Raw genomic sequence first — 23,089 nt, 5'->3', positions numbered from 1 at the left:
TGACTTGGTGATGAACGTTTTGGTTACAGTGTCTCTCAAAGATCATCTCCTGAGTTGTAGAGGAGTTATGCACTGGTAAAGGAATTTAATGATCGTATATAGTGATAGAAGTGAATGTGCCCACTGCCCTTTGACCTAGTCAGGACACATCTGGAGGACTGTGTTCAATTTTGGATGCCATATTTTATTTTATTAAAAATTTATTTGTTTGTTTTTTAGTTTTCAACATTCACTTCATACAATTTTTAGTTCCAGATTTTTTCCCCATATCTCCCCTCCCCTCACCCCAGATGGGTTATAATTTGATATAGTGGATGGCGTATTTTAGGAAGGTCCTGGATAAACTGGAAAGTGTCCAAAGGATAGCAGTTATGAAAATGAATAGCTTCAAAATTATCACATTGGAAGATGAGTTGAAGCAGTTGGGAATTTAACCTTGAGAAGACTCCAGAGGAATATGCTGGCTATTCTCAAGTATCTGAAGGACCGTTACAGGGGAGAGGAAATTAAACTTGTTTTGCTTGGCCCCCAAAGGCAGAACTAGGAGTAAAGGGTGAATTCAATGCAGCAAACACCCTGCTGAGCATTAGGGATACTGTCATGGCAAGGCAGGGCAATGAGGATTTGTTCTAAGTGGTGGGAATACAAATATAAGCAAAAAGAAAGACAGTCCCTGTCTTCAAGGAGCTTATGTTCTTTTTTTTTTTAAATTATTATTTATTTATTAAACATTTTTAGTTTTCAGCATTGATTTTCACAAGAGTTTGAATTACAAATTTTCTCCACATTTCTGCCCTCCCCCCACTCCAAGATGGCATATGTTTTGATTGCCCCTTTCCCCAGTCAGCCCTCCCTTCTGTCACCCCACTCCCCCATCCACTTTTCCCTTTCTTTCTTGTAGGGCAAGATAGATTTTTATGACCTATTGCCTGTATATCTTATTTCCTAGTTGCATCCAAAAACTTTTTTTTTGAACATCTGCTTTTAAAACTTTGAGTTCCAAATTCTCTCCCCTCTTCCCTCCCCACCCACCCTCCCTAAGAAGGCAAGCAATTCAACATAGGCCACATGTGTATCATTATGTAAAGCCCTTCCACAATACTCATGTTGTGAAAAACTAACTATATTTTGCTCCTCCCTATCCTATCCCCCTTTATTCAATTTTCTCCCTTGACCCTGTCCCTTTTCAAAAGTGTTTGTTTTTGATTACCTCCTGTCCCTATCTACCCTCCCTTTTATCATCCCCTCCTTTTTTATTTCCTTCCTCCTTCTTTCCTGTGGGGTAAAATACCCAATTGAGTGTGAGTGTGTATGTTATTCCCTCCTCAGGTCAAATCTGATGAGACCAAGGTTCACTCATTCCCCCTCTCTTCCCTTTCTACAGAACTGCTTTTTTTTGACACTTTTATGTGAGATAATTTACTCCATTCTATCTCTCCCTTTTCCCTCTGTCAATATATTCCTCTCTCATCCCTTAATTTGATTTTATTTTTTTAGATATCATCCCTTCATATTCAACTCACCTTGTGCCCTCTGTCTATATATATATATGTATATTCCCTTCAGCTACCCTAATACTGAGGTTTCATGAATTATGCACACCATCTTTCCATGTAGGAATGTAAACAAAACAGTTCAACTTTAGCAAGTCCCTTATGATTTCTCTTTCTTGTTTACCTTTTCATGCTTCTCTTGATTCTTGTGTTTGAAAGTCAGATTTTCTATTCAGCTCTGGTCTTTTCACTGAGAAAGCTTGAAAGTCCTCTATTTTGTTGAAAATCTATATTTTGCCTTGGAGCATGATACTCAGTTTTTCTGGGTAGGTGATTCTTGGTTTTAATCCTAGCTCCATCGACCTCCAGAATATCATATTCCAGGCCCTTCGATCCCTTAATGTAGAAAGCTGCTAGATCTTGTGTTATCCTGATTGTGTTTCCATAATACTTTGTTTCTTTCTGGCTGCTTGCAGGATTTTCTCCTTGATCCGGCAGCTCTGGAATTTGGCGACAATATTCCTAGGAGTTTTCTTTTTGGGATCTTTTTCAGGAGGCGATCAGTGGATTCTTTCAATTTCTATTTTACCCTCTGGCTCTAGAATATCAGGGCAGTTCTCCTTGATAGTGTCTTGAAAGATGACATCTAGGCTCTTTTTTTGATCATGGCTTTCAGGTAGTCCAATAATTTTTAAATTCTCTCTTCTGGATCTATTTTCCAGGTCAGTAGTTTTTCCAATGAGATATTTCACATTGTCTTCCATTTTTTAATTCCTTTGGTTCTGTTTTATAGTATCTTGATTTCTCCTAAAGTCACTAGCTTCCACTTGCTCCAATCTAATTTTTAAGGTAGTATTTTCTTCAGTGATCTTTTGGACCTCCTTTTGCATTTGGCTAATTCTGCCTTTCAAGGAATTCTTCTCCTCATTGGATTTTTGGAGCTCTTTTGCCATTTGACTTAGTCTATTTTTTAAGGTATTATTTTCTTCAGTATTTTTTGGGTCTCCTTTAGCAAGTCATTGACTTGTTTTTCATGGTTTTCTCACATCCTTCTCATTTCTCTTCCCAATTTTTCCTCTACTTCTCTAACTTGCTTTTCCAAATCCTTTTTGAGCTCTTCCATGGCCTGAGACCAGTTCATGTTTTTCTTTGAGGCTTTTGATGTAGGCTCTTCGACTTTGTTTACTTCTTCTGACTGTATGTTTTGGTCGTCTTTGTCAGCAAAGAAAGATTCCAAAGTCTGAGTCTGAATCTGAGTCCATTTTCACTTCCTGGCCATGTTCCCAGCCAACTACTTGACCCCTGAGTTTTTCGTCGGGGTACAACTGCTTGTGGAGTAGAGAGTACTTTGTCCCAAGCTTGAGGGGCTGCGCTGTTGTTTTCAGAGCTATTTCTGCACAGCAAGCTCTGCCACACCAGTGATACTCCTCCCCCAAGAACCACCAACCCTGGCCAGACTCAGATCTAAGCAGGCTTTGCAGTGCTGCTGGGATCTGCCACTTAATTCCTCCCACCAGGTGGGCCTGGGGCTGGAAGCAACTGCAGCTGTAGTTCTGTAGCTGCACCACCTCTGCTGCCCCCGGGGTGGTGGCTGAACCACCAACTCCTTTCACTCTGTCCCCTGCAGCTTTTCCCACTAACCTTCTCTGTTGTCTTTGGTGTTTGTGGGTTGAGAAGTCTGGTAACTGCCACAGCTCACTGATTCAGGGCGCTAGGGCCTGTTCTGCCCGACTCCTGGTCTGGTTGGTCTGGGCACAGCCCACACTGGGCTCTGCTCCCAGTTCCGTGCGATAGACCCTACCCAGGGACCATCTAGGCTGTCCTGGGCTATGGAGCCCTGATTCCCTCTGCTATTCCATGGGTTCTGCAGTTCTAGAATTTGTTCAGAGCCATTTTTTATCGGTGTTTGGAGGGTCCTGGGGGAGAGCCCTAGGCAAGTCCCTGCTTTCCAGCTGCCATCTTGACTCTGCCCCCAAGGAGCTTACATTCTAATGGGGAAAGATAACACAGTAGGGAACTGAAGAGCAGTGAGACAGTTGGAGTGTCAAAAGTCTGTAAAGTCAGAGGCTGAGACAGGAGAGGAAAAAAAGTAAGCTGGCCTAGACCCCTGCCCAAAATGGAGGCCCTCAGAGGAATTCACCAGTGGGAGAAGAGTACTGGCCTGGCCAATATATTCCAGGGTTAGAAGAGAAAAGATCCAGGGTGAATCAGCAGCTGAGGCATGGTGACAGTCTGCAAAGTCGGGAGCAGAGCCCAGGGGGGTTAGCCAGCTTGAGCCCCTGATGCTTCTATGAATCTGTGACCTCATCCATTTAGGTATTCTCTCCATCAGCTACAAAGGCAGCTAGGTGACAAAATGGATAAAGTGCTGGACCCAAAGTTAGGAAGACCTGAGTTCAAATCCAGCCTCAGATACTTCCTAGCTGTGTGACCTTGGCAAGTCACTTAACCCACTCTGCCCTAGTTTCCTCTTCTGTAAAATGGGGCTTATAATAGCACCTACCTTCCAGGGTTGTGAGGATAAAATATTCATAATGTGCTTTGCAAACCCTATAGCACTATAAAAATGCTAGCTATAATTATTGTTATTAAAGACAAAAATGAAATCATCCCTACCCTCAAGGAGCTTAGATTCTTCTAGCATAGAATCTCTAAGTGTGAGTATAACAGAATTTGAAGGAGAAAGCATTAAGTCAGGGGAGATAGGAATGACTTCACAGAGGGGGTGATGCCTGAACTGAACCATGAAAGAAGACGAGGAAGGGTATGAATGAGGGACGGCTCATGGCAAGGTTGACTGAAACATAGAATGGATAAAGGGTAGTGTGTGATGCAGGAAATGAAATTAGAACCGCATTGTTGAGCGTCTTAACTGCCTGGTAAGAAGTTTGTATTTTCATCCACTGGACAGTAGAAAGGCATCAGTGGTAGGTTTTAAAAAAGATTTTATGAATTATTTGGGGGTTATTTTTTCATCACTTCAGTTTCTCAATATAGCCCCCACCCCCAAATAACAAACAGTTTAAAAACAAGCTGTTCATTAAAACTGATTAATGCTTTAATCAAGTGTGAAATATATGCTGTGTTTCAATTCTGGAAAGAAGGGAAGGAGGCTCGTGTTCACGTCTTCTTCACTGCCAAAGTTGGTTATTTTAATTGTGCAGCATTTGGGGGTTTGTTATTGTTCTTTCAATCTACGTTGTTATAATCCTTGCGAATGGTACTTTTTTGGTTTAGTTTACTTGTACCCATCTACAGAAGTCTTTTCATGCCCCACTGTGTTCTTCATATTTGTTATTTCTTGTGGTTCGGTAATATTCTATCACATTCATCTATCACAGTTTGTTTAGCCATTCCCCAATTAATGAGCATCTAATTTCCCTCCCAATGTTTTGCTGTTACGACGAGTGTTGCTATCATTATTTTGGTGTAATATGGGATACTTCTTTCTATCTTCGATTTAGTTGGTGATGTACACCTGACAGTGGGATCTCTGGGTCAAAGGATACATTTTACTCACCTTCTTGGCATCCTTCCAGATTGCTTTCTAGACTAGTTGGACCAATTCACGTTTCCACCAACAGTGTGTTGTGTTTTTGTACAAACCTTCCAACACTGACTTTTCCTATCTTTTATCAGATTTGTGAAGAGAAACCGTTAGAGTTGTTTGGATGTGCATTTCTCTCATTAGAGCAGTATTTGGAACAGTATTTCACATGATTGTTAATAGTTTGAGTTTGACACCACTGGTCTAAAGAAATGCAAATAAAAATGGATCCCTATGGCTGCAAATTGACTTTAAAAAACACAAATTAACATTCTCTCTGTTGTACTGTATTTTTCCTTCTTTAGTTAAGCATTCCCCAATTATGTTTTAATATGGTTTGGGCCTTCTCTGCCAGTTTGACACCTCTACTCTAGGGAACTGTTCATGTCCTTTGACCGTCGGAAGGAGTGGCTTTGGCCCCAAAGGTTTCTGAGCAAAGAAGCAATATGGTGAGGGCCAGATTTAGGCTGGAAAGAAAAACTTAACTCTTCAAACATCCAGAAGTGGAGTGGGCTGCTTCCAGAAGGAGAAGAATCTTCCTTGCTAGAGAGTTTCAAATGAGTTACATGATTCCTTATGTGATCATAGGATCCCAGGTCTAGAGCTGGGCCCTCAAGGGCCATATCTAGTCCAACTTTGTCTTTTTATACACGAAGAAATTGAGGCACAGGGAAGTTCATTGACTGCCTAAGGTCATACAAATAGTGTCAGAGGCACAATTTGAATGTGGGTCTTCTGCTCCAGTAGCTGGGTGTGCTATATGATGGATATGTGTTAAGGTATTGTTAGACTTAAGTGGCTTATGAGGTTCTGTCATTCTGCAAATATTTGTGCTGAGAATTTTATTGATCTTTAAAGGAGATGTGGTGAGAGTGTTTTCACATCACTAAAACTACTAAGCTGAAAAGTAATGATTTCGTTAGGACCTAAACCAGGGTTGGGGAACCTGCACCTTGAGGCTACATGTGGTCCTCTATGTCCTCACGTATGACCCTTTAAATCTAAACTTCACAGAACAAATCCCCTCAGTAAAATTCAGTCCAAGGGCCACACTTGAGGACCTAGAGGGCCACATGTGACCTCAAGGCTACAGGTTTCCCACCCCTGACATAGACATTTTCATTTTTTTTTAACAATAACTAGCTGTAATTGTCTTTGATACTTATAGTGGGCTGTTTGCAGTTTTTCCTTTGGACACATCTGGAGTTTTGTTTAATGCTATGGAACAGCCACAGGTCAAGCTGCCAGTACCAATTCTTTGGTGCTTTGAGAACTAAACCTTTTTATGTGAGATACTATAACACTTGTAGTGGGTAACTCTGACAGCTCTGTAAGTTCTCTCAAATACTCTTAGGTCCCACTAGGTGGAGCTGAATATTTGCTTATTGCTTTCATCGTTACCAAACTGGTTTTGTAAACTGACAAAGTGTTGTAAAGCTCCTTCAAAGTGTAATTTATGACATCATTGTACTAGAAATAGATGTTCACACTGTGAAAAGGGAATTAGGAATCTAAAAATAAAGCCAGAGGAAGTCTGAAATATGAAATTAATGGTTTTATGTTTGCTGGGTTTTTATTAAATATAATTTCTAATTGAATGCCCCCAAAAATGAGAAGTTCAGAATGAGCTGGTTTTGTGTATGCGTCTCTCAGACGGCAAGCCAGTTGACCCTAGATAAATTCACTGAAATTGTTTGACTTTTTATTTTTACTTTTGAATAATATTTGGTTTTTTTCCTTCTTTTCCATTTTAATAGTCATTTGTCTTGTGCGTCATTTAAAACCGGCATACTAAGTCTACACATTATTTTCTGGTTGTTTTTTAAAAGAAATAAAATGTTAGTGAGACCGTGTTAACCAGTTGTGATGTTTTCCTTCTGTATAGTGCAAATATTTATAGTATTTCCAAATAACATAACTGTAGTAAAAGAGGGATCATTTATTGTATAGCATATAACGCAGTGCCTTGCACACAGTGTGGATTGCATAAAGATTTGTTGAATTAAATTGTGTTTGACCTCTCTAGTGAAAGCTTTTGCAGTCCTTAGATAAGGATTTCCCCTTCCCCACAAATGCCTATGCTTTTTTGATTATATAAACTCTGCCTTCCCATAATGGAAACCTCCCTTCACTCTGCCATTTCACCTAAGAGCAAAGACACTGAAAATGTATTTATTCACAGTCCTAACTCTTGTATTATTTTTTGGCTGTAAAAATATTTGTTGAGTAGAGCACGAAACTCGTAGGTCTAGAGTCAGAGGACCTGAGTTCGAATCCCTGCCTTCCTCCTTAGGTACATGTGATCATGAACAAGTCACTTGACTTCTCTGGCCTTTATTACCTCATCTATAAAATGAACCTGATGAGCTCTAATATCCCTGCAAGTGAATTGAGTAAACATTTGTTAAATGCTTATGGTATACTGGGCACTCAGGACACCAAGCCAGAAATTTAAAATCATGGCTTTGGAGCTGGAAAGGGCCTTAGAAGTCATGGAGTTCGGCACTTTTATTTTATAGTCATGGAAACTGAGGCCCAGAGCAGTTAAATGACTTCCCTAGGGTCACACAGTTTAGGGAGTATCAAAGGCAGGCTTCAGAAATCCCCGATTTCCTGCTAGCAGTACCCCACTTTGTCAGCTCCTCTGTACTGCCTACTTCTCCTCTACCCAAGTATAATGCACTTGTGGAAGTGATAGGGACAGAAGAGAACAGACTGGGGATATTTGAGGAAAGGACAGAATCGAGGAAGGCTAACCAAAGGAGTTTGTACTAAACTCAGCCTTGAAAGAAGACAAGGAATCTGAAGGGTAGGAGTGAGGAGGGAATGTGCTCCAGGCAAAGGGCCTAGCCTGCTGAGTTCAGGGGGTTAGCTCTTTGGCTGAAACATGAAGTGAGGGAGGTTTGTGTTAAATAAAGCTGGGAAATTAAATGAGAGCCAGATTGTAGAAGGTTTGAAACAGTATTCTGAGGCCTTTATGAATCCCTGAAAGTTGTTGAGTAGGAGAGAGGTGTGGTTGCACCTGTGCCTTAAGGGAAGATTATTTTGACAGCTGTATAATGGACACAAAGAAACCTGCTGTTGTTTAGTTGTTTCAGTTGTGTCTGACTCTTCATGGCCCCCTTTGGGGTTTTCTTGGCAAAGATAGTAGAGTGGTTTGCCATTTCCTTCAGCTCATTTTACAGATTAGGAAACAGGCAGACAGGGTGAAGTGGCTTTCCCAGGGTCACACAGCTAGTTATGTCTGAGGCCAGGTTGGTCTTGCTGACTCCAAGCCTAACATGCTATCCACAAAGGCTAGGCGAGTGAAGGTGAAGACTTCATGTAGAATAGTGGCCATGTGAGTAGAGAGAAGAGAATGGATGTCAGAGACATTATGGAGGTAGAAAAGATGGGACTTGGCAACTGATGGGCTATAGTAGGTGAGGCAGAGGGAAGAGTCAAATATGATAGGTTTCCAACCTTCTCTAAATCCCTTCCAGCTTCAAATCATATGTCCTGACATTGGTGCCTAACGGCCTCTAAGCTTCTGTGAGGTCAGGACAGGTCTCTTGGACTTTGATTTCGTCCCCACCTTTGAGCCATGTAAAGACAGGTATTTTGCAAATGCCAAATGCTCTTCTCTCTCCCTTAACCTCCTTCCCACTTCCAATCAGTTGCCAATCTTAGCAATCCTATCTCCACAACATCTCTTGCATCTGGCCCCTTATCTCCTTCCAACTGACCACAACCCTGTTACAGGCCCGAATCGTCTCTCACTGAGGCTATTACAATCGCCTCCTTGTTGTTCCCCTTGCTTAAAATCTCTCTTTTCCAACCCATCCTCCACACAACCACCAAACTAACATTTCTAAGACATAGGTCTGCAGATGTTTCTCAAATTTAACATGTACAAAATGGAATTTGTTATCTTCCCCCTAAAAGCTACCCCTCTACCTATCTCTTCCCTATTTCAGTTGAGGACGGACACTTCTATCTTTCCAGTCACTCAGACTTACAATTTCATAGTCATCCTCCTTTTCCTTCTCCTTATTCCTCCCAGTCACAGGTTCAAAAAAAAAAATCAGCTTATGGGCATGACATGGTTAGTACTGAGAGTTTTAGCGGACTGCAGTGTCAACGTGAGTCAGCAGTGTGTTGTGGCAGCCATAAAAGTTAGTGTGATCTTGGGCTCCTGGAAGACAAGTATAGCTGCTAGAGCCTCTCTCTTCTTTGCCTCAGAGTGTCAGCGTCATTCTTGGTTTTGAGCACCACAGCTGAGGAAGGATATTGATTAGGTGGAGAATGTTCAGAGAAGAATATCCAGGATGGTGAATGCCCTTGAGACACATCAGAATTGGTTGAAAAAAAGTGGGAATGTTTAGCCTGGAGAAGAGACTCACAGGGAATGTGATACTTACATTCAAGAGTTGTTCACTTGGTTCCAGAGAACAGAACCAAGAGCATTGGGTGGAAATGGCAAAAAGGAAGACTGAGACTTGCTATTATGGAAAAAATTCCTAATAATATGATTTTGTCAAAAGTAATATGGGCTACCTTGGGAGGTATTGGGTTCCCCATCCCCATTGAAGGTCTTCAAGCAGAATCTGAATGATCACTTGTCAAGTATGTGATAGTGGGAATTCATTTGAGTATAGGTTGGACTAAGTGGCCACTGAAGTCCCTCCCAGGGCTAACTTGGCTGGGATTCTTGGTCATTCCACTAGTTAAAAATTGTCATTGGCTGTCTTTTGCCTCTGAGATAGCATACAAATTCTTCAGCTTCCCATTTAAATCTCTCTAAAATCTGGCTCTCATCTCCGTTTACATGCTTGATACATATTACTTGATATAATTACCCCCTGTGTGCCCTACAATATAGGCAGATGGGCCTATTGGCTGTTCCCTATAGTGGATATTCTATCTTTGTGCCCTTACACAGCCTGGCCTTGCCTTGACTGAAGTGTGCATTCTTTTCATACTCTCCCTCCTTAAATTACTTCCTTAGTGTTTACATCTTGTATTCTTCCTCTCTCCCTGCCCTCCATTAGAATGTAAGTTCTTTGAAGGCAGGGGATTTTCTTTTTTCGTCTTTGTATGCCCTTGTTAGCATGTTTTTTAATATTTATATGATTATTAGAGATGTTAATTTGTCATTCTAATCTGATTCAATAAAACTAGTAATAATTGTGCATATCATGAAAACGTTGAAGAGGAATTGATTTGTTTTTCCATTTATCTTTCTAGGGTGTGCATACAAAAACTATCTCTTTATGGTCTTATATCAACAGCCAACTGGACGAGTTTTCGAATCCCTTCTATGTGAATTATGAAAACCATGTTTTATATCCTGTTGCTAGTCTGAATCATTTGGAATTGTGGGTAAACTACTATGTCCGATGGAACCCACGAATGAGACCTCAGGTATTTGGGGTGTTTTCTTGATTTTTTAAAAACCATTTCTCTCGCTTCTCCAGTAAAAATAGTATAAAAAAGGATGTATGATTAATATTGACATACAATGATGGTGAAAATTTGCTTCTCTTCTCTCATTCTTGAGTGATCTTTTATTTGCTCCATTGATCCTGACAAGGTATTTCCTGATATGGAACAACTTACACTTTATCTGCTCATCTCAGCATTGTTGTTTTCAGTAGCTGTGAGTGCATTGTCCTTCCTAAGTTTTTACCAGGGATCTATACTATTCTGTTAGCTTTTTTGAAGTCACTGTACTTAGGTATTTAGATTTCTCCATTAGCTCATCCAAGCTTTTTCTTCCTCTATATATTCAGCACTTACTAGGTGCTGCACTTGAACCTCGATTGTCTTGCTTTATATAATGCTGTCCGCTAGAGGAAGAGAACAATACATGAAGCATTTGAGTGCTTCAGATATGCATATCTGTATACAAAGGCATCATAAAAAGTAACAATTATATTTGAAATGTTTTGACAGGTTTATATAAATAATTTGTAAATTTGGCAGCATATTTGTGATTCGCAAAATAAGTACTTGCCTTTAAGAAATACTGAAAGATGTTTCTTCCCTAATACACTTAAAACTTGCCCCAGGGTAATAAATTAAATAATACTGAACTCAGGGATAAACAACCCTGGTAAGTCTAGCTGTCCCAGTATGCCGGTTTCTGGCCATTTGTCTACTGCCACCCTGAGGTCCTGATGTCCTCCTACAATCCATTCCCATGCTAAGACATGTCCTGGTTTTTCTTGTGTCCCTCATTTTTATGTGTGTGTGGGAACAAGAGGATCACAAATTGAACTTCTATACCATTGCCTCTAAAAACAAGCTGATTTCCTTACATGTGTCTTTCCCTTTACTTGGCCTTGGCCTTCCAAGATATTGAAGATATATCAATCTGTTTTCGGTGTCATTGTCACCATTGTTCAGTCACTTCTGACTCTTGGTGACCCCATTTGAGGTTTTCTTGGCAAAGATACAGATGAGGAAGCTGAGGCTAGTCACACAGCTAGTGTGTGATTTCAGAAGTGTGGAATAGGGATGCCTTCAAAGGTATGGATTATAACCTATCCATGCCTTTTCATTTTGTATAGCTCCTGTCCATATCTTCTTCTTCTAAATCCCCTACAAGGGATCCTTGAAACATGCTAGGGATTGTCCTTTAAGTCTTTTCACATTATTCAGTTACCAATGGAACATATATGCAGTTGATTGATTATCCCTCACTCTCATCACATGTCCAGCCTATCTCTTGTTCTTGTCATCGTGTCTTTTGATATCTTTTATGACACTTTTTGCATGGAATTCATTGTTGGTAATATGTTGCAATTTAATTACTCTCACCATGCGCCACTCTATTGCCCTTTGGGTGACCCACAATTTGATTTTTTAGAGATTGTGCTGTCCTATTATTGGCAGACCTATGGCATTTCCACAGGAATATTGGTGTTTAAAGATGAGTGTTTGTTTAAAGGAGAATCTTGGGGTTATTGTTCAGTTTCCCAATTGGAATCCAGCCCACTTTCTCTCTTCCTCTCCATGTTTGGGCCCACTTAATTGTCCATCCATGATGTCTGTCCAAGATATATGAATGAAAGACTAGCATTAAAGATTGCCTATTCAGCTACATATCATAGTTTGGACAACAGGAACTCTTAATTTTTCCTCTACAGCTAGGTCAAATTGTTTTGAGTGATTATAAATCTTCTTTGGGAGGCTCTGAAGTATTCTGGGGCTTGTTACAGCTGGCACAATATTACCTGCAAACGAATTACCTCTGCCATTTGGATTTTATGCTCGATATCCTTTGGGCATATTTCTAATTGTTTTATACTGGACTTTATAATCAGAAATCATCAGTTGTCTCTGTCGAATCTAGCAAGTAAACTTTAATTATCTTACCATACAAATGAAACACTTTGTTAATGAAGAGTGGTTAAGATTGCATTTTAATCTACCGAATCAAATGCTTTTTAAAAAAATTAAATAATTAGGGTAGATCTTGTATTGTCTATATCAGTCCTGCACAACCTGTGGCCCATGGATATAAGCAGCTTGAGGGCACGCCAAAGAATTTCGGGTGGCCCATGAAAAACATGAGGATGTTTTCCTCTACATTTTTCATGGGCCACCTGAAATCCTTTGGCAGTTGTGCAGGCCTGCTCTATATCTTTCAGTCAGTTCTATGACTACAAAAATATGGTTTACTGGAGGCAGGGTATTGTATGTGAAATTCTTCCTGTTCCTTTCTCATATTTTCTTCAATAATGTCCTCTATATAAAACTAAATTATTCTGAGCTCTCATACCTCAGTAGACGTTTGGGTTGGTAACCACAGATAGCCCATCGATTGACTTTTTTGGAAGTAATAATGTCTGTGATATTTTCAGATCACTCAGTCTCTTCCCAGTCTTTCAGATAACTTGAGAATCAATTTTCAACACCCTCCAAACTGCTGCTTTCTAGCACAGATTTTTTTCTGTGTATATTAGGTACAGTTCAGATATTTTTACTCTTTCTTTTCTTTAGTACCACTTATATTTCTTGTAGTGCCTTGAGAAGCATGTAGCATGGTAGATGAAGTGCTATGCTCATAATTAGGAAGTGGGTTCAAACACAGTAGTCAACAACTATAGCAATCTACTCTCTGATAAAACCCAAAGAATCCAGCTTTTGGGCTAAGAATTCACTATTTCACAAAAACTGCTGGGAAAATTGGAAAATGGTAGGGCAGAAACTGGGCATAAACCAGTATCTTACACCATATACCAAAGTAAAGTCAAAATGGGTTCATGATTTAGGAATAAGCAATTTGGGAGAGCAAGGAATAGTTTACCTATCAGATTTATGGGAAAGGAAAGAATTCATGATATGACAAGAGATAGAGAGCATTGCAAAATGCAAAATGGATAATTTTAATTATGTTAAACTGAAAAGTTTTTGTATAAAAAAAGTGAATGCAACAAAGATTAGGAGGGAAGCAGAAAATTGGGAGAAAATCTTTACAACCAGTATCTCTGATAAAGGCCTCATCTCTAAAATATACAGGGAACTGAGTCAAATTTATGGGAATATAAGTCATTCCCCAATTGAGAAATGGTCAAAGGAGATGAACAGGTAGTTTTCAGAGGAAGAAATTAAAGATATCTATAGGCATATGAAAAAATGCTCTAAATCACTATTGATTAGAGAAATGCAAATCAAAACAAGTCTTAGGTACCACATCTCTCCTGTCAGATTGGCTAACATGACAAAACAGAAAAATGATAAATGCTGGAGAGGATGTGGGAAAATTGGAACACTGTCACATTGTTGGTGGAGTTGTGAATGGATCCAGCCATTCTGGAGAGCAATTTGGAACTATGCCCAAAGGGCTATAAAATTGTACGTACCCTTTGACCCAACAATACTGCTTCTAGGGCTGTATCCCAAAGAGATCACACAAGTGGGAAAGGAACTGGTATGTACAAAAATATTTATAGCAGCTCTTTTTGGGGTGGCAAAGAATTGGAAGTCAAGGGGATGTCCATCAATTGGGGAATGGCTGAACAAGTTGTGGTATATGAATGTAATGGAATACTACTGTGCTATAAGAAATGGGGAAGATATGGATTTCATAATAACCTGGAAAGACCTACGTGGTATGATGCTGAGTGAGAGGAACAGAACCAGGAGAAATTGTACACAACCACAGACATTGATTCTGTGACGACTAACTTTGATAGACTTGGCTCTTCTCAGCAATACAAGGTTCAAAGACAGCTCCAAAGGACTCATGATGGAAAAAGCTATCCCGTCCAGAGAAAGAACTGTGGAGTCTGAATGCAGACTAAGGCAAACTATTCGCTCTTTTTCCCCCCCCCTTTTTTTTTTTTGTTTTTTGGCTTTGTTTCTTCTTTCTCATGATTCCTTCCATTGGTCATAATTCTTCTTTACAACTTGACTATTGTGTAAATAAGTTTAATGTGAAGGTATATGTAGAAGATATATTGGATTCCATGCTGTCTTGCAGGGGAGGGGGGGAGGGAGGAGAAGAAAATCTGGAACTAAAAACACGCAGAACTGAGTGTTGTAAACTAAAAAAATCTTAATTTAAAAAAAAAAAGAACTGGGTTCAAGGCTTGACACAATGGCTGTGAGGCCCTGAAAAAGTTATTTAACTTCTCAATGCCTCAGGCAAACTTTGATGCAAATTTGCATTAATATAGAAGTTTGCTATACCATTGAAGTCATAGTTCCAGTCAGAACACTGTAGCACGTTGGAGTCCATGATGTTGGAATCCAGTTATGATGGGGCCGGTGTCATTGATGGAGAAACTAGTTAGCTAGACAGATCTTTCCCCATTTTCATTTGTTGTCCTCCACATTTGGTCTTTGAATGCTCTTGATCTGGCTTTATGCCAATATCTCTGTCATCCACTTGGCATTGTTTTATAAGGCAATACTGTTGAAAATGTTTCCCTAGCCTCCTACATAGGAATTTGAATAAATTTATATTTTAAGCTAGTGATACTGCCGTATCAGTTGTTTCTCAGTGATTTCAGTCGTATTGGACTCTTTGTGACCCTATTTGAAGTTTTCTTTTTTTTTTTGCAGGGCAGAAGGCAGGTCTAGTGAGTGTGTCGTGTCTGAGGCCAAATTTGAACTCAGGTCCTCCTGACTCCAGGGCTGGTGCTCTATTGAGGTTTTCTTAGCAAAGATTCTGGAGTGGTTTGCCATTTCCTTCTCCAGTTCGTTTTACAGATGAGAAAACTGAGGCAAACAGGGTGAAGTGACTTGCCCAGGGTCATACAGCTAGTAAATATCTGAGGCCAGATTTGACTGGTCTTCCTGACTCCAGACCCACCACTCTAGCTACTGTGCCACCTATATGCCATATTGGGATATATAGCAAAAATCAAGTGTTTGCTGGCCCTGCGGCAATTTCTAGGTTTCTCTTGTTCTCTCTGTGGCTGTTCGTTCCTTTGCTTTGTTTTTACTCTTTACTGGTTAAGCTTTGTTAAGAAATGGTTCTAGTCCAATTGGCTCCTTTATCCATTTCCCATTTTGCAATATCAATAGCTCTTACCTTTAGTCCAAATTGTGACTATTTAAATTGGGCAGTACTTTTTCTTATTTTTTTCTTCTTTCATCTTGATCTTGACAGCTCATAGCCGATTTTGAAAGAACTCATGTTGGTAACCAGTAGTTTCCTGTCAAGATGTTATCAGTTTGTTTTTGGAGGGATTTTATTCATTGTTAAAATGTCCAGTGCCTCCTGACTTTCTTCAAGAAGGATTCATGATGTGTAGATCTGAGTTTCCTATGTTGTCTACAAGCCTTTTGTTTCTTTCATTGCTTAAACCTGACCCATATTTTTCATGATAGTCCCCTGTTGCCCTCCTTTGCCCTGAAGTCACTGAGTATCAAAGTATATGTTAGCTAATAATTTGGAGGTTCTTACTGGGTTCTTCAGAGAATTTTTCCACTTCTTCATCCTCTGTAACAAAGATTAGTATAAAAACTAGGACCATCTCCGTGGTAGTCTTTTTGCTTATACTTACTATGAGCAGTATAAGATAAGATGACCATGGGTCATGTGAAATGTTTGTTGTTGCTTTTGGGTACTTGATAATATGAATTCCTATCAACTATTTGTATCTCTGAGAGCCTATGACCTTTTCTTCTATAGGTGCAACCTATTTATATCTTCTGGTTTCATTTATGTTGTCCCTTTTGATATGTTTCAGTTCCTTCAGTAGTATGCTAATTCCTTGGTCATTGGACAAGGATTTCACATTGAGGAGCCAAGCTAAATATTACTGCTGAAGAAGAAGGAAGCCTCACAGGACTAAGGGCCATTTTGTGTTTTTTTTTTATTTAGTCCCCAAATTGCCGGCCTACTGGTAATATTGTCACTTGGACATGTTAGAGTAGGGATTGATTTTGGGGTATGGGTTAGATTAGGTGATCGTGGAGTTCCTTTATAACTCTGAAATCCTATGAAATTAAATGATCTTTTACATCTCTAGTGTACAGCACAGTACCTTGTACAGAGACACTTTAATAGATGTGTTGAACTGATTTTTTTTTGCATATGCTTAACCTTAGAGTAATTGAAAGCACATCACACCATACACTCTCCTACCTTTTTGCTTATGTTTTTATTCTTAACTCTTCCATTTTCTATTATGTGTAGAACTGTTTTGGTTCTATGCCAGTGGTAGTGGAAGTTGACTTTAACTAGCCCCATACTCTGTGTTTAAGAAGGACGTAGTTTCTTCTCATGTGTTAGGTTTTTAGAGATGGTAGCTAACATTACCATTAGCTAATTCCATACTTGAGCCATAACATATACAAGAACTTCATTTTCTTCCTTTTTAGTTTTGGTGATGAAAATGGTTACATGTTTAAAGGTTATGTAACTTTTAGTTCTTTAGAGGAAGGGTGCTGTATAAAGGGGAGTGAAGATGCAAATGTATTACATACAGGGTGTCCCAGAAGTCTAAGAACATGTTGAAGCTTTAATAGCATACAACTGCACTGACACTTCGGGGGCCACCCTGTATAGTACTAGAACACTTTGGTACAAGTTAACAGAATCACAGAGCTGGAAAGGGCCCTATGACCAACCTTCCAAAGGCTATAATCACTCATTTATGTTACAAACATTTAATTGCCGAATGCCTAAAGTACGTGCAAAGCACTTTGCTAGACTCTTTGGAGGACAAAAGGTGCATTTTTTTCTGCCTTCGAGGAGCTTGCAAATCTAGCAGGTGAAAAACATTATCTCTTTAAATCACAGTAGAAACTTTATTGAACTGTCTGTGTAATCTAAATCAAGTGGTGAATTCAAAATAGTTACTCCTTTGTGGTCAGGTTTCTACTGGAAAACCAAATATGATATAAAGCTCTAGAAAAACATTAAGTGAGGCTAAGTGTTTTATGAGAGTAATTATCCTTGAGTAGATTCAAATGAAAGATGCTAACTTGTGCCTTCCCTTAAAAGTACTTTTTTTGGTGACTCTTCAAATTGACAGTTATATTTAGAGTGGGCAGAAAGGAAGAAAGATGCCCTGGGACTGGTACACAGAACTCTTCGAGTATCCAGAGGAGGGCAGTCAGGAGAGATCACGTCATAGGAGGATCGGATGAAGAAACTGAAGGTAGCCTGGAGAAAGAGAAGATTCAGGAAGACAGTGATAGCTTTTTTCAAGTACTCGAAGAGTTTCCATGTGAAAGGGATTATACTTTGTTCTTTTTGGCCCTGAGAGAACAGAAGTAGGACCAGTGAGTGGAAATGTTGGCATGATAGAAGGAAAGCTTCCTGACAGTTACAGCTACCCAGAAAGTGACAAAGAGGGAGGGAGTGGTGGAACTGCCCTCATAAAAGTCTTTCAGCAAATGGTGGATAGCCACTTGTTTGTGACTGAGGATTCTCAGTCAGGTATGAGTTGGACTGGGAAATTCTAAGATTCAAAGAAATGAATTGCATAGCTTTTTATAGTTTTAAAGGGCTCAAAGTTTTCTGTTTTCCTTTTGGAATATTTTTGATAACCGTACAGTTGTATGAAAAATTTCATCTATACCATTCTCTGTGTCATGACTGTCACCAACACTAAGCATGTGTCTGTGTTTAAATCATAAGAGTGTGTGGCATAGTACCAGCCTCAAAGCCAGGAAGACCTGAGTTCAAGTCCCATCCCTACCACGCAGTGGTTATGGGACCCAGAGCAAGTCACTTAACCTGTCAACGCTCTAGGCAGCTCTCTAAGACCAGAAATTGCAGATAAGATAGGCGTTTCCTACACCAAGGAAATGACAGGTCCCTTAGTATGTTTAACTGGTTTTGTAGACAAGGTTGCGTTCCGTTGGGGTTTAATTTGCTGAACGTAGATCACCTGTTGGTAGAGCCAGCTATTAGAATGGCCAGGAAGTGTATTAGTAGAATCTACATGAATTTTTAAAAGTTTTCTTCTTTTTGTATATTTATACACATGCAAAGTTAAATCAATGAGATAAGTGTACATACATCATCAAAATAGTTTATTAACAAAACTGTGGTTAATTTTATATTGGGAAAAAACTGAAAACTACACGTTCACACATAGTAATAAAGGTATGAATCAACACTAGCAACATACATGACAAATGGTCATCCAGCCTTTGCTTGAAGACCCTTAGTGAGAAGTTAGCCCACTACCTACGGAGAGGTTTTCCTGACCTCCTTTTCTTTTTGGCCAGGGTGACTAGTTAGAGTAATGTTATAGATATAGTTTACTTAGATTATAGCAAAGTATTTTTCTAAATTAAGTGTCTCCTGCTATTTTTCCTAGAGAAGATGGAGAAAAGGGATTGCTAATAGTATAGTTTACATATATTTGAGACTGGATGAATGCCCAGACCCAAAGAATTATTCATTACTTGGTGTTAGCTTGAACACTAGTCTCCAGTGGAATGCCTCAGGGACCTGTGCTTGGCCCTGTGCTGTTTAACATTGATATTAATGACTTGGAGAAAGATAGATGGAACCCTTATCAAATATGCAGATGACAAAGCTGGGAAAGATAGCTAAAACTGGATGACAAAATGGCAGGATTCAGAAAGATCTTCAGGAGTTAGAACATTGTGCTAAAATCTGATAAGATGAATTCAATTTGGTACAAAAATAGTCTTAAGCTTGTGTTTAAAAAAATCTAATTTGCAACCATAAGATGGGGAATGTATGGCTAAGTACCCGCAGCTCTGGGGCTGTTAGTGGGCTACAAACACAATGTGAGTCAACAGCGTAATAGGGCAACCAAGAAAGCTAAGGAGACCTTAGGATGCATTAAGAGAGCCAGTGTCCAGGACTAGGGAAGTGGCAGTCTTACTATCCTCTGTCCCGGGCAGCCCATAGCTTGAGCATTGTATTCAGTTCTGGACACCACATTTTAGGAAGGACTTTGATCAAGTGGTGTACATCCAGAGGAGAGTCAGAATGGTGAAGGGCCTCAAGGGGATCAATTTAAATAATAACTAGAGATCTTTTGCCTGGAGGAGAGAGGGCTTGGGGTGATACAACACTCCTTGAGTATTGGAAGGATGTCCTGTGGAAGAGGGAATCATATTTGTTCTGTTTGGCCCCAGAGGGCAGAACTGGAGAAAAAACGGGACATAGCTGCCTACTGGCAGATTGAGAACAAATAAGAATTTCTAAGTATTTCCTATGTGCTGGGAACACTACCAAGCCCTTGGGCTGTAGATACAGAAAGGGAGAGACTCCAAGAGCTCACATTCTAATAAGGGAAGACACCGTATATAGGAGAGTGGTAGACAGAGAGTGATTGGGCAGGAGAGACAGTGGGATGTTGAGGTAATCCAGGAGGCTCTCATTGGAGACACCCTTCCCAGTGCAGTGGTTCTATTGATTACTATGCCCAAAGTCTGAGGTGGAAAAATGTGGGGCAGAGAGTAGGGAAAACATACAGGGAAGTTTAGGAGATAACAAGACAGTCTGGATAGATACTGGGAAGGGTTGTGAAGCCTAGAAGTCTTGAGTAAAGGATGCTAGTCCGTTTGTGAGGTTTCTTCCAGTTCTAAGGTTCTGTGATTCTGTTTCCTTTTCTAGATATATCTACTAACTTCTAGCGTATTTGCCAGAAATTCACTGTGTATGTCTTCATTCTCTTTCCCTTCCCTCTCTTCCCCCTTCTCATCTGGGGGATATCTTTTATTATCCCCGACTTAGATTGGATATCAACTCCCTGGTACCCATTTTTTTCTGTCCTTGCCTATCCAGGGATAACTGGTTGGAAGAGAAAAGAGAAGCTGATAATCAAGCAGTTTTGCCTCTTGACGTGGTACATTATCGTGGCCTGAAACACCCTGAGCAGGGTATACTCTTCTTACACGATGGGACTGTACCTTTATATTTACCATCCATCGTCTGTCCTTCTGTTGTCTTTACGTGTCTTTTAAAATTTCCTATCTGTCCACAAGCAACTTGCGCATCTGTCTAGGTCTCTTTGGATGACTCGTTGTCTTCCTCATCACAATTGTTTCTAAGAATATCATTTATCTCAAGGGCTTCCTATCCTGACTTCGCTTGTAAAATCGTAGGTGATGGGACCTATCTAGTTTTTCTCTAAATGCCTAGAAATGTATTCTCCCCAAGTCTGAGTTTATGGCAGGCTAGGGCTGGCTTTGCTTTCCTCCTCTCTATCACGTATTTTAACAGGGAGTGTTCACTGCCACTCAGTCCCCATTATTTCCACACCAGTAACCAGTTGGTGAGAATCTGACCCTGATTAGATAGTCTTCTCATTGGTTCCTTCAGCTTTTGAAGGAAGAAATGATCGAACTTAATCTCATTTAATGTTAACCTATTGAAGCTTTTTTTTGCTAAGTTACCATTCTGTCTGCTAAGACACAACTATTTAATTGTATAAAATGAAACGAACATATTTTGTCAGTAAAATTATATAAAAATTCTAAAATATCTAGGTAGACATCCATGTATAAAGTTCATTACTCAGAGTTTGAAGCATCATACCTCATTTTCATCACCTATGTTGTTGAATTCATCATGCTTATATACAGCAAGATAACTGTCTTTTTTATTCTTCACCTTGCTCGTTGTCCTTTAAATATCTGCTACCAAGAGAGCTAGAAATGAGGGGGAAAGTTAGCACAAAATGTGCTTTGAATGTGTGCTCTGATACAGTTTCCATTTATGCCTGTTTAGTGTGACTTTAAGTTTTGGTAGCATTTAAAAAGGACATTTTTTTCTTCTGCTTTTGTTTTCTCAACCTTTTCTATTATTCCTATGGACAAGCATTCTGAACTTTCATACAGCTCAGATTTCTGATTTTGGGAGACAAAGAATTCACTGTGCATGTTTTAAAGTATATAAAGAAGAGGCCATTCTCTAATTGAGTTTCACCTCACAAATAGCCTCATGTTGGGTAAAAAAAAAAAACAGTTATGCCAGGATCTAAATGATAATGTTAAAAAATGTTTTTATGATGTCTAATAAACCTAACTTTGTTTCTGTGACTCACCAGATGCCAATTCACCAGAATCTTAAGGAGCTGCTTGCCATAAGATCAGAACTTCAGAAGAGGGTGGAAGATTTACAGCGGGAAGCTGCTACACGATCTATTTCATCGTCTTCAGATCGAGGGTCCTCACCTTCCCACTCAGTCACTCCAGTACATACGTCTGTTTGATGTGTCGTGGAAGCCAGGAGTGCTTCTTAAAATGGGATTATCCATACATAGAATATACTTCTAAGACTATCTTAGTATACTGTAAACTTCCCACTCCCCCCGCAAAATACACACTGTTGTGAAAAGGGGGTTTTGTAATTGTTAGCGTAGAATTTTGTCTTTTTATATTTAGGCCAAGAGTTTCTTTATTCTGTATTGTGGCGTTTTCAATAATTGGTCGTTTGCGTGGCTGTTTTGACATCTTTGCAGAACTCTGTTTTGTGAGCAGTCGTGACTTAATTTTGAATCATGAACAATTTCTCAATCTTTAAAGGGGTTCTATCAGACTGATTATATGGGAAAGCACTATGCCTTAGGCAGCTTTTGAGAAGCCAGTGCAAATAGACTGTCATGCTTACCTTGAAGGCAGCATCAAGGTGTTTTTCAAAAGTGAATGCATTACAAACAAGACATTTTGTACCTAAAGATCATGTGTCAGCCAGTTAAGTGATTTCTCTAGGTTATTTGATAAAACTTAAACCAATTTTTAATATTTTATGGGGAAAGAAAAGACATTGCATTTGCGGTAAGATGTTTCCTTGATGGAAAGAATAATCCTTGCCAAGTAATGTATGAGATTTTCTTTTTTAAAGAGCCAATTCTTTTAATGCTTTTTCACATTTAAAATGGACACGTTCACATTCCCTTGTGAAGGGTGTCAGATGAATCTGTTGTACATGAAATTATTTTAGTTAAATCTCTTGGTAATCTTTTAGAGTATGGTACATTTGGATCAGGTCCTCAAAAATTTATGTATCAATAGCATAGAAGCACTTTAAGTCTTGCAATGTGCACACCAGTCTAGTATTATTTATTTGCATGAGTATCAATGGTTGTACATTGTTTCCTGCATTTCCAAACTGCTGAACTTAAAGGACTTCATTAATTTTGTTTTTAATATTACGTTTGATTGGATTCCTTTAAGTTGAAATTACTTTCTGTTTTTTTTTTTTATTTTGCAGGGGAGGGGGGAAGGCAGGGCAATTGGGGTTAAGTGATTTGCCCAAGGTCACAAAGCTAGTAAGTGGTCAAGTGTCTGATGCTGGATTTGAACTCAGGTCCTCCTGATTCCAGGGCTGGTGCTCTACTCACTGTGCCACCTAGCCACTGCCGCCCCCCCCCCCCAGTGTATATTTTATATCAAATATTTCTAATTTTATTGGAATACCTTTTCTCAAGTTCATTTCTTATCCACTACATGTTATCTTTTTTAAAAAAAATTATCAGGCATAGACTCTTGGTGTAAAAAGTTCCTTTTTGTTTTTTTCTTTTCAACCACTAAAGCAACTAGTTGTTTTAAAGCTAGTCACTTCATTTATGGGGAATTTTCTGTGCACAGTTACCTCATGTAGCTCTACTTCCTG

General features: G+C 39.4%; 1 protein-coding gene across 3 annotated transcripts in view; it reads left to right on the top strand.

Annotated features, from left to right (window-relative positions):
- Positions 1-22,688, top strand: part of MTMR1 (myotubularin related protein 1) — a 64,719-nt gene extending 42,031 nt beyond the window's left edge. For all 3 annotated transcript variants that reach the window (XM_036740292.1, XM_036740291.1, XM_036740293.1), the window contains 2 exons: positions 10,267-10,443; positions 21,522-22,688. In XM_036740292.1, the coding sequence (XP_036596187.1) occupies positions 10,267-10,443; positions 21,522-21,686 (342 nt within the window). In that variant the 3' untranslated portion in view covers positions 21,687-22,688. The remainder of the gene's footprint in view (positions 1-10,266; positions 10,444-21,521) is intronic.
- The last annotated feature ends 401 nt before the right edge of the window (positions 22,689-23,089 follow it).

This window comes from Trichosurus vulpecula, chromosome X (genome assembly GCF_011100635.1).
Source record: "Trichosurus vulpecula isolate mTriVul1 chromosome X, mTriVul1.pri, whole genome shotgun sequence".
NCBI classification, from domain to species: Eukaryota; Metazoa; Chordata; class Mammalia; order Diprotodontia; family Phalangeridae; genus Trichosurus; species Trichosurus vulpecula.
Note: the sequence above shows the minus strand (reverse complement) of the source record. Positions and strands in the feature narration are given on the sequence as shown.